This window comes from Eleutherodactylus coqui, chromosome 13 (assembly GCF_035609145.1).
Source record: "Eleutherodactylus coqui strain aEleCoq1 chromosome 13, aEleCoq1.hap1, whole genome shotgun sequence".
Taxonomy (NCBI): domain Eukaryota; kingdom Metazoa; phylum Chordata; class Amphibia; order Anura; family Eleutherodactylidae; genus Eleutherodactylus; species Eleutherodactylus coqui.
The window spans coordinates 94,240,461-94,253,177 of NC_089849.1; the positions used below are offsets into that span (position 1 = coordinate 94,240,461).

General features: G+C 46.3%; 1 protein-coding gene across 4 annotated transcripts in view; it reads left to right on the plus strand.

Moving 5' to 3' along the window:
- The window catches only part of B3GNTL1 (UDP-GlcNAc:betaGal beta-1,3-N-acetylglucosaminyltransferase like 1), a 248,182-nt gene that overhangs the window by 225,718 nt on the left and 9,747 nt on the right, over positions 1-12,717 (plus strand). For all 4 annotated transcript variants that reach the window (XM_066585849.1, XM_066585850.1, XM_066585851.1 and 1 more), the window contains one exon: positions 9,989-10,057. In XM_066585849.1, coding sequence (XP_066441946.1) covers positions 9,989-10,057 — 69 coding nt within the window. The remainder of the gene's footprint in view (positions 1-9,988; positions 10,058-12,717) is intronic.

Genomic DNA, 12,717 nt, shown 5'->3' on the forward strand with positions numbered 1-12,717 from the left:
CTGAACGGTCAAGCGGACGAAATTTGAATTATCTACCTTCATGTTTAAACTGGCTGTCACTGTTGACTTATGCGAACAATTTCTTACTGAAGAACAAACTGGAGGCAGAAAGACTGATGAACAAACCCCATCACAACCATGGTGTTATAAAGGGCTATGGAAACTGTGTCACTGTACTAATACTTATGGACCCAGCTGTGTATACAAAATAACATACAAGAATGGGATTTTATAAAATGCAAGTTGTCCTACCAGCTGCATCTTCCCTTTTCCTTGCAGGTAAGGTAAAGTCCCCTGGTGCAGCACCGAGTCATGACCGGCTCCTAGATTGACGTCACATCGTGACGTTTTCTTGGCAGACTGTTTTGCGGGGTGGTTTGCCATTGGCTTCCCCAGTCATCTTAACCCCCCAGCAAGCTGGATACCCACTTTACTGACCTCGGAAGGATGGAAGGCCAAGTCAACCTTGAGCCGCCTACCTGAACAAAGTGGAGATTGAACTCTCAACCTTCAGGTCATGAGCAAGAGCTTAGGACTTCATTTCTGTTGCCTTAACACTCTGCGCAGAGCTCAATGTAGTGGTAGACCAGCAGTCTTTTTAGATCGCCCTCTCTTTATTTCCCAGGTAGTCATAAATTACCCCTGTCATATTTTAAAGGCTCTTCCAGATTGGCATGTATGTTGCTTTTTCCACTATGTATCTCTTAAAGGGGTCGTTCAGTTCCTGGACAACCCCTTTTCAATAAGACCCCCTGTGTGAGAATAATAAACCGAGATATACTTACCCCTCCGCGGCTGCCGGGATCCGGCGCTGAAGCTCACTGCAGTCCTGGTGATTCCCCTGACAGATGATGTAACAGGAAATCAGATGACTGCTGCAGCGTCACCACCTGTTCTCCTGGCATCAGCACTCACATCCTGAGCGCCATGATGCCAAGAGTTCAAGTACATGACACTGCAGCCTATCATAGGTTGTAGTGGTCACGTGAGTTCCTGTGACGTCATCTGTCACAACAAACTCTAGAACCGCAGCGCGCTGCAGCGCTGGATCCTGGCAGCCATGGAGGGGTAAGTCTGTTTATTATTTTCACACAGTGGGTCCTAATTTTTGACATTCCCCTAGATCAGTAAACTGTATTCCCTGAGATAGTCTGTGCTCCTTCTACTTAGTAACTTTTAATATGTGACCTTTGGCAAGATCTGCACAGCCCTCTTCTGAAATACTGTACTGCTGAGGACCTTCCACTGTGTAGCCCCCAGCCGGTGACCTCCACAAGATCAGCTCCCTTCTCTCCCGAAACCCTCTGTTCTTCGGGGGACCTTGCTACTTCCATTACATAACTATTAACCCTTTGCTATCCAATTTTGGATTCAGGGTTTCCTAGGGGGCTTTCTCTTTCCGCCATTATACAATGGCGCCATCTGCTGGCTAGAGCGAGTACTGCGGTATGTGACATGCAGGAGAGGCCCCCAACAGCAGAGCAGCCAGTAATCCTCAGTAAGAATACCCTGCCGGACGTCTTTTGACAACGGAGCTGTACAGGCTTCAATCAGAATGTCTTTAGACGTCAGACAGTGGATTGGACAGGGTTAATCCGTGTACACTGCTCCAGCAGCACACTGCTTTCCCAAAGAGCTCCATGTGACTGAGGATCCTGGTCCTTCCACTGAGTTACTCTGTGACCGCACCTAAGGCCAACCTAGTCCTTCCTCTAAATACTCTGCAGTGCTGGGGGTCCTGCTCCGAGCACAAGACCTCTACTGATATACTCTGGGCTCATGAGCGAGGACCCTGCTGGTGACACTATGTAATACTGGGACTTCTACCTACTCTTACGTAGGCTGCAGTAGTCGTATAGCGGTACATAGCAGTTATCTAGTGACCTCTGTGCTTGGTGCTGACGCCCTCATACAGTTGAGGCTTGTACATAGATACAAAACGGTTGTACTCATAACCTGGTCAGGCAAGATGTGGAGTAATGGTTCACAGAGGAGGCTACAGATTTCATCTGTTCTCTGTGTTCTTTTCATAATATTTCAAACGTCAGCCATATGAAAGTAATTATGTGTTCAGCCGGCAGACCACACACAGGAGAGGAGGATCCTGTATGAGCTCAGGTATGAGAACTACATGTCTGCATGACTGCTACAGGCCTTATAGGGGTCTGTATGTGATGGTCCATAATATTAATAGGGCTTTATTCATTGCCTCACCTTGCGTGTTCAGTGCTGTATTCCATGTGCTGGCTCTCCTAACCCTGATATCTCATGTTCTGTCTCTCCTGCTCTGTCTCTCCTGACCCTCCTATCCCAAGTTCTGTCTCTTCTGCCTCTTGTATCTCATTTTCTGTCTCTTCTGCCCCTTATATTCCATGTTCTGTCTCTCCTGTCACTCATATCCCAAGTACTGTCTCTCCAGCCCCTCATATTCCATGCCTTGCCTCTCCCACCTTTCATATCCCATGTTCTGCCACTCCTGCCCCTCACTTCTCATGTTCTGTCTCTCCTGTCCCTCATATCCCATGTTCTGTCTCTCCTGTCCCTCATATCCCATGTTCTGTCTCTCCTGTCCCTCATATCCCATGTTCTGTCTCTCCTGTCACTCATATCCCATGTTCTGTCTCTCCTGCCCCTCATTTATATTCCATGTTCTGTCTCTCCTGTCCCTCATATCCCAAGTGCTGTCTCTCCTGCCCCTCATATTCCATGCCTTGCCTCTCCCACCTTTCATATCCCATATTCTGCCTCTCCTGCCCCTTACTTCTCATGTTCTGTCTCTCTTGCCCCTCATATCCAATGTTCTATCTCTCCTGCCTCTCATATCCCATATTCTGCCTCTCATATCCCATATTCTGCCTCTCCTGCCCCTCACTTCTCATATTCCATCTCTCCTGTCCCTCATATCCTATGTTCTGTCTCTCCCGCCCATCATATCCCGTCTCTTGCATTCTAGTTCTATTTCTCCTGCCCCTGATAGATCATGCTCTGTTACTCCTGCCTCTCATATCTCATTTTCTGTCTCTACTGCACCACATATCCCATGTTCTGTCTCTCATATCTCATGTTCTATCTCTCCTGCTCCCTTAAATCCCATGGTATGTCTCTTTTGCCTCTCAGATCTCATGTTCTGTCTCTCCTGCCCCTCATATCCCCTGTATTGTCTCTCCTGCCCCTCATATCCCCTGTATTGTCTCTCCTGCCCCTCATATCCCCTGTATTGTCTCTCCTGCCCCTCATATCCCATGTATTGTCTCTCCTGTCCCTCAGGCTCCACCATCTGTAAGGCCGGGTAAGCGTGTTTCTTGCCCTCAAACACCAGACGGAACAAGTGCATTTTGTGTCTTGTTTCACGCCCGTCTGAGGGTATCATCTCTGATCGATCCAGGTAGTGATTTCCTGTAGTACAGAAAGCTCAGGCTTCATGTGTTCTGGGGTTATTCCTGCAAGGAGTGCTGGGCTTCAGTAACACCTCCAGGTAGCTGCGGCCTCCATTATTTATGGCCGTAAAGGTCAATAAGACAACTATTGTATGTTTTATGGGCAGTCAGTGACTTGTTCAGAGAGTGGGCCTCATGGGAGCATGGCCTGCTTGTGGCTTAATACTCTCTTACACGTGGGCCCGTAACCTAGCTGTCGCACTTTGGCCTAACAGAAGGCAGTTCGTTACTTTCTTTGCGAAGCCCATATATTGGGTATACAGTGAGGTGATGAAGGCTTCTACCAGTGTTTAATTCTTGCAGTGTTCCTCTGAAGGAGCATTAAGGCCTCACACACACGGGTGGATTTGTGCTGCAGAATCCAGGGCGGGTGCCTGCCTCCGTATTCCGCAGCAATAACCCTCCATACCATGCTGTAGCAAAGTGATTTTTCATGCCCACGAGTGGAAATCAATTGCAATTTCCACTTGCGGAGGAAAAATCGCAGCATGTTCCATTTTCTACTGGCCCTGCACTGACGGCTACCATTGGAGTCAATGGAAGTTGTCTGACCCGCTGCCCTTCCAAAAATAACATTCCAGAAAGTTTGCAGATTCCGCATTATCACCTAGTGACGGTGCAGGGAAATCTGTACTGTGCATGTGCGACAGGACCATCAATGGTACAGATTAAAGATGAAGAAAGCAGATAAGCGGGGTCACCGGCTATGGCCAGGCCCGGATTCCGCAGCCCTGCCTGTCATACTCTGTGTTCACCATTGCTCCTGCCACTTATATCTCATGTGTCTTTGGTCTCTCCTGTCTCCATATTCTATCTTGTCCCTCCCATCTCACGTTTCCACACTCCTCGCACTGGCCCTTCCTCTGGTTCAGGCTCTGTTGCTACCGTCTCCCCCTCACCGGGCCTGGCTGCTTCCAAATACTGCTGCACAGATCGTACCATCCACTCCAGCTGACATTTTTATTAACGCTTGCCTGCCCAAACCTCAGAGACTGCGACCTCAGACGACCATCAGCACGGTTGGAATTAAAATAGTTGCCATCCTATGATCAGTTGCTAAATCTTTGGGATCTGGAGAGAGAGGCCCGTCTGTACATGTCATAGGCGACCTGGCAGCGTGTACCAGGGCTCATTCACATGAGCGAACTTGTACAGCGTATTGCAGTGCACTATTTGTGCAGGTAATACGCAGTGAATAGAACCCATTGATGTCAGTGCCTCCGCTCACTTGAGCAGATCTTTTCATGCAATATACGATCTCTTGCAAGAATAAATACAAGTCCTGTCTGAGTCCATATTACCACCATAGAAGCTCATTGAAGTCAATGGGCACGCATCAGTACGCACAAAATACATAGGAAAACCTGCGTGAAAACAATGCGATTTTATGTGTTCTTTTTTTTTTGCACATACTTACGAAAGTAAGAAGACTGCCAGCAGGCAGAAAATGCAAGGCGTCAGCATATGTCGGCCAGTGAACACACTCTATATTTACGGACCGGAATCCGCCGCGTACTTATGGACTGAAGTATGTGTTCGCCCACGTGAATGTAACAGGAAGGGGTTAAAGGATTGTTCTGGTGTTTATTAGATGCAGGATGTATTCGATACATATAGGGGAGCGAAGCTTGGGAGGTAAGCGCTTCCGTGGAGCAGCTGGAGGACATCTGTGCGTACGGGGCCGCACTGCGCCGGGGACTCCATGTTGTTGTGGGATAATAAAACATCACTATTTAGTTATGGATCTCGGGTTTTGTTAACATTTCAAAGGCTGAAGCTGAACAGACTCCTCCATTCAGAAATAACACGACTCCTATCGAGGACGGAGATGGAAACCAAATGCTCGGTGTATGTAGGAAGCGTCCCACATAAAAGGGTCTCTGGCAGGACGGGATGTTGCTGCGCGGCTTTGTGGGGCGGCCGCTCTGCCGTCAGTCAGGAGCTCACATGTATGAGAACATAGTAAGTTCTTGTATAGCGACAGGACAGCCGTACTGGTATCAAGGTTGTCCTCCTGTTTACACGGCTGAGCAGCTGAATTTAGGCGGGGCTACAATGTGATTGGCAGCTGTGCTTTAACCCCTTAAGGACACAGGGCGTACAGTTACGTCCTGTGCGTTCAGGGTTTGTATGAAGGAGGATCAGGAGCCTATCCTGCTTCATACAACGCGGGTGTCGGCGGATTCTTAAAGCTGACACCCGCTTGCAACACCTGCGATCAGCGTGAACGTCAATCACAGCTGTTAACCCTTTAAATCCCTCACGTCAAAAGTGAAATCGCAAGGTGTTGTTCAGCTGCCATGGCAGCCTGGGGCTTCTGAAGGCCCCTAGTGCTAACATGGCTAGTTGCCGATCAAGCCATGCCTGTCAGATCACAGTATAATGTAATACTAGGGTATTACATTATACTGCATTAGCAATCAAAGTATCGCAAGTTCAAGTCCCCTATGGGGACTAAAACTAAATGTAAGAATGAGTGAACAAAAAACTTTGATTAATTATTGGAAAAAATAAAGGACAGTAAAAGTAAAAAAAAACAAAAACTCTTTACCTATTTTTATAATTAAAAAAATATATATTTGGCATTACTGTGTCCGTAAAAGTCTGAACTATCATATGTGTCCCACAGGAACATCATCAGGAAAAAAATACACAACTCCAGAATTGCAATTTCTTGGTCACTCCGTCTCAAAAAAAATTAATAAAAAGCAATCAAAATTCTGTAAGTACTACAAAATGACATCAATGGAAACTACAGGACGTCCCATAAGAAACGCGCCCTTGCACAACTATGTCGACGGAAATATAAAAAAGTTATGGCGGCAGAAAATAATTTTAAAAAATTTCCAAAGACGATATATTTTTTAAAAGTATTACAGCAAAACATATCAAAATTTGGTATTGTAGTAATAATACTGACTCCGAGAATAACGTTATGACTCATCGCATAAAGAACCCGCCCTCGCGCAGCGATACATAATTAAAAGATGTATGATTTTTGTGAAAGTTGGCAGATAAAAATGAACATGTTAAAAAAAAGTGTGCGGTCCTGAAGGGGTTAAAGCTACACACGGTGGTATGCCGTAGTCCTATGTTGGGAGCTCACAGCACACAGATATTAGCGTTGTAAGTCGTCAGTGTTGGACAGTAAGGTTGCTGGCATGCAAACGGATTTGTGCTGCGCCATCCTCGGCAGGCGTCCGCACCGCGGATACACAGCAGATACCGTCCCTAGCGTGCTATGGAAAAACGCTTCTTCCTGCACACCTGCGAAAACCAATAGCGGTTGCCGCAAGCAGAGGAAAAATCGCAGCATGCTCCATTTTTGCATAGATTACGCACGGACGGCTACCATCTAAATCAGTGGAATCCATCCAACCTGCGGCCCATCTGCCATTAAGTATGCGGACGGGTAGCGTATTTCACGTCGCCGCCTAGTGGCAGCGTGGGGAAAAAATTTAAAGAAAAAAATCTGTACTGCGCATGTATGACGGCAATCTGCCGGGTCCATCAGCAGTACAGATGGAGAGGAGAAAAAAGATTTTGCGGTAAATTGCGATTTTAACATTACAAGTCCCATAGACCCCTGCAGAAAAAAAACGCTGCGAATTTCGCAGTGAAAAAAAACTGTAGTGGGTAGTCACCCTTAAAGGGTGTTCAGAAAGGAAGAAACTTCCAAACACAGCGCCATACCTATCCACAGGCTGTGTGTGGTACTGCAGGTCAGCTTTGTAATACCTGGCACCAGTGATGGGTAGGTGTAGACAACATGATGACTGATGGAGCTGCTGTGACCCGCCATCACGCACCTGCGAAGCAGCGGTCTGCAGTACCCGGCACTACATGCTGGGACTTGTGGTGTTTGCAGCAGTTGCATATTCTCAGATTGGAGGCCGTTGCTATAGAGCGGCGTGCAGTAGGTGCTGAAAGCGTTAATGTGCGCACAGTACGTTCCGCCGGATCATTCCTCACTCAGACATGTGCAGCTCTGGCTCCGCTCCGCACTCATGACATTAAATCCAAAAGTACGAATATCCCCAGGAAATGAAGCTGATGATAGAAACAGGGCTGCTGGAATCCGGACAATGCTAGTCAGGTGAAGAATAGCTTATATTACATCAGCATCCCTCTGCAAAGTCGTCTTCCAGACTGTTAGTGACCCGTTGCCATGGTGACCGCGGCCGCAATGCATTTTACAGGCCACCTGCTACACGGCTACAGGAGCTGAGGATGAGTCCCAAGTGGAAGCAGAAGGGAAGGAAGTTGTGTAATTCTGGACCTTGTTACATTGTATCACGACATACCGCGCTCCTCACTGCCAGCTTCATTTCACACAGCCGAGTGCGATATCGGGCCATGAAACTCGGCCTAATCCCACGTGCGCCAAAGTGTCATGTACCATTTTTGTGTTAAAACTGCCTCGCATCACTTAGAAAAGTAGTGATTCTCCTCCACGTCCAATGCTGTGCCGGCCCCATTGGTAAAAAATGGGCGGGGCATTCCAAGGGAACGCCAAAGATAGGACATGCCATGATTTTTTTTCCCGCAGTGCGATGTGGATGTGGAGATACATTTGCTCAACATATAGTATCACACCTGATAGGCTTAGATACATCTGCTCAGCATTTAGTATCACCCCTGATAGGCTTAGATATATCTGCTCAGCATATAGTGTCACCCCTGATAGGCTTAGATACATCTGCTCAACATATAGTATCACACCCGATAGGCTTAGATATATCTGCTCAGCATATAGTGTCACCCCTGATAGGCTTAGATACATCTGCTCAGCATATAGTATCACACCTGATAGGCTTAGATACATCTGCTCCACATATAGTATCACACCTGATAGGCTTAGATACATCTGCTCAGCATATAGTGTCACCCCTGATAGGCTTAGATACATCTGCTCAGCATTTAGTATAACCCCTGATAGGCTTAGATACATCTGTTCAACATATAGTATCACACCTGATAGGCTTAGATATATCTGTTCAACATATAGTATCACACCTGATAGGCTTAGATACATCTGCTCAGCATATAGTCTCACCCCTGATAGGCTTAGGTTCATCATTACAGTTGTACTTTGTTGGTATACATCTCCAAATACAGCAGTGGCAGATATTCCCTGTAATTAATAAGCAGTACAGTAAATGTGTTGAAGACATGGATGCAGTTGCGGTGGAGACATGTCCCCAGGTGACATGCTCCAAGGTTCTCTGGACTTCTGCCAGAAACAAGGCTCATTGACTGGAAAGGAAGCAAATAGACATAATAGACAGTGCAAGAACAACCAGAGAAGGAGGCCGAGGCTGGAGCCACACGGAAACCTGTTGTATGAAGATGTGGAACAAAACAATCACCTGTCTGATAGACCACCTACCATGTATCACATGCATAATGAGGGTCCATGCTCGTCCAATATGTATGCCTACTAGTTGCTTCCATTAAGCTGGCTGCAGACAGTAGGGCTGTACACTAGTGGCCTCTACCACAGTATGTACAGTGTATAACGTTGCCTTATATACGCAGCGTTCTACCCTATAGCTGAGCTCCTATAATGCAGCGGATCGGCGGCTGAGAGACTCGCTACTTGTAAATAAGTAAAAATAAAAAATAAATAAAAAACCACAAGTGTCACCAGGAAAACAACGCCTGCTGGCTGACACGAAATGGGACCGTCTCTAATACTAGGATGAATAGATGCAAGGTGGTATATAGAACAAACAGCCGCCTACACTGGGACATACGAAGGTGCGAGCCGGACTGAGGCTGTAAAGAATCCTATGCAGTAACTATAAATATCCCTTCCCTGATGCACTAACAGTGCCACGTAGGTCTGCCAGGTCACTGACCTCAACCATATAGCCCTAAGCGGTTATAAAGCCTCCCAGTTGGTCCCTCTGTGGCACCATGAATAGTCTGCAGTCAGTAGTGTCCTTAAGGGCTTGTTCACACGCAGTATAGCCGCGCAAGGAAGGCGCGTCTACCAATAGTATCCTATAGAAGCGTTCACATGAAAGAAGGTTAGACGCGTTAAATGTGCGCACCTAACAAAGATAGGACATGCGACTGCGGGTCGCATCTCAGCTCTGTCGTGCGCGTAAAGATAGGACCTGACCTATCCTTGGTGCATGCTTTCCATGGACTCCTATGGGAGATGGAAATCACGCACCTCGGGTCGTGTGAACGGGCTACTTAAAGTTTGCGCGATCTTTGGTGCAGTATAGCCGTGGTCGATGCATGCGGCCAAACGGAGTGCCCACAGCGCTTGAGTGAATGACCCCTAAAAATGAATGGTGCCTTTAGTTCATTGAATGGATGTAAAGACTGAATAAACAAGGAAGCTTCAAGGTGACGTCACACTATGATTAATAATGATACCAGTGTTAATTAGTTTTAACAGTCACTATAGTAATTAGTCCCTGACTCCAATATCTCCTAGGAGGCCAGTAGTCACAGTGACACCTGCTGGTCAGGTGAAGACAGAGCACTATAATGTGAGTGGAGAGCTGGATGGTAATTATATATTTTTTTGTCCTCAGGTTGTCGGGTTTTGTGATGTTGACGCAAACAAAATTGCAAAAGGTTTCTACACGTTTGAGGAATCTGAGGTGAGACGAGGGAAACGTTGTGTCTTTATGGTGCTGGAACTATCATTTCAGGCATGCTCGTTAATACTCGTGCATCCTTTCCACCCTCCCCTTAGGGACCTTTCATACGGGACATTTCTGTGTCACAATCTTATCCCTATGGGACTTCTGCACCTGTTAACATCCACACGTCTTGTAGGATTGTTGATGTGGATTTCTAACCTACAGAAGATGGAATTCCGCAATTAAAGTATGCGGAATAAAACGCAAGGGATTCTAAGAAGACATTTCTCATCATGTATTCTGCAGTTAAAAATGCAACAAAATCCGCATCCGTGCTGCATCCTGCGGACAATTCCATCTCCTGTGAAAGGTCCATTGTATGCAAGTAAGGGAGATGGAACAATACCTCTGCAGCGCCACCTATTGGAAAGCAGCATTCCTGCAAGTCAATGTTAGACTCCTTATACAAGCCTTGTAACAATGACTGGCAATTCCCAGTCATTGTTACAAGGCTTGTATAAAGAGTCTAACATTAACTTGAAGGAATGCTGCCTCCCAATAGGTGGCGCTGCAGAGGAATTGTTCCAACTCTCTTATTTGCATATTACCCAGAGGAGCATGGGTGGCCTTATAAGTCTCACTCACCTTCTAGGTGCTCTCCCTAAGGAGAAAAGCTAGCATTCTTGACCCAAGTCCTTTATACTCACAGTAGTCCATGAACTGACCAGGGCATGTAAAGGGTCATAGACACACTGAGCAGTAGGACAGACATATCAGAGACCCTGAGGATGGACTCAAGGACTAATATGTAATATCTAATGAAGGAACTGGTCTGGCTCTGAAATGTATTGCATGTACACTTCATAGAAGACATGGTTATATGCCATGTCATGTCACGAGCATCGCCTGACCAAGTCTGGAGGTTCTTGCACTGTACAATTGGCTTTCTTGCTGATATTCTGGGCTTCATGGTTCCTGGACGGACTTTGGGCAGCGTCTTCTCTCCATTTCACAGGCTTCTTAGAGCAAAGTGATCCGCGCACTACACCACCAGGTTAGGACAAAAGGTACCTGTTTACGCGGCACGACTCAAAAGAGTGAATTCAAGCAATAGTCGCTCAGTGTAAACATGTCCACCGACAGGGTGACGAGTGGAAAGCCGCTAGTGGTTTAGTTTCAGCTTACTAAAAAAAGTAGTCACTGCTTGACCAAAAGTCACTGATGTAACGTCACAGTCGATAGTTAAATGACTTGTGAAAGAATTCGACCTTTCACCTGCGCACTATTTTCCCATTGGGTGATGCCCAATATGCGCCTTTGTGTTTGCTTCTCCCGTTTAGTATTTATACTATTGCCATTGTCACCTGTACAAAGTATTGGGTGTTTTAGGGCTTAAACACCATTCTGGATGACATGACTCCTTGGAGCAGTATGGGATCCTGGGGTCAGATTCGACACGGGGAGGTTATCTCCTTCATACTTGTTGGGGTTCTTCAGTATCCTCCCAGCACCAGTCCATCAGTTTGCCCTAGTGTTGGGGGAAGTGATTTACAGGACTACTATCAGCCACAGATGGGCATGATCGTAGCTTGTAAGTAATGCTCTTCCCCATACAAGATGGCTGTATGAATAATACCACGAGGGGGGATTATTATTAGGGCCCTTTTACACGGAACCATTAATAGTTGGATCATGCGAATTTGAATGCTAATTGTTCGGTATAAACAAATGTAAATACAGTATAGAGGAGAGACCGCAGAGCTCACCAGTCTATAGGTGCCTGGGGTACTCCAATAGTTGCCCACATGGGCAGATCTGGGTGGGGTAATAGAGAGTAAGCAGAGCAGTGAGGCTGGCTCCACACGGGCCAGAAAATCACACGGTTTTCGCCTGTTGCGATAGTAAAAAAGCAGATTATGAAACCAAGGATTTACAATAGTTTCCTTCCCATCTGCGATATTTTCACTGATGCGATCTTCAGGGGATAAAAAATCGCGGCGTGCTCTATCTGTCTTTCTGCGATTTTTAATTTTTTTTTCAAATCTCGCATGTATTCCTATGGAGGCTTCTTTTTATCGCAACACTACAAACGCGCCTTGTGATGCGATGCGATTTTAACAATACAAAGTCCCATTGACTTATGTGCTAAACAAAATCACGCAAATTTGCTGCGCGATTTTATCACGGGCGGTAGCGGTGCGATCCGACATTATTCTCCAAAAAAAGCATCGCTGGCGCTCACAAATTGCAGTAAATAAAGATGCGATTTTTGCCACGATTTTCTTGCGACAAAGTCGCAATTGCCCGTGTGGAGCCGGCCTAAATCTGTGACTGATACATTTTGGATTATAAAGGCTCCTTCACACAAGGCTAAGCGCATTCGCACGCAGCTGAGCACGGCGCTTCTGCAGAACGGACTATGCTATTTGCTCGCACGTCGGCATATTTTACTGCACTCTTTCCATCCGCATATTTATTTGGAAAGCGATTTAAATGGTTAATTAGTCTAATGAGTCCCAGATGGGTTCTTTTTCCAGAATTATGCAGCCTATTACACATCTCCTTACATTTACGCACCTCCAATTGATGTTTGTGGGGACTTTTGGTGCTCAATTGTACAGAATAGTAGAGTATGCTGCGGTTCTTTTTATGCAACGAAAATGTGAGCGCAAAATATG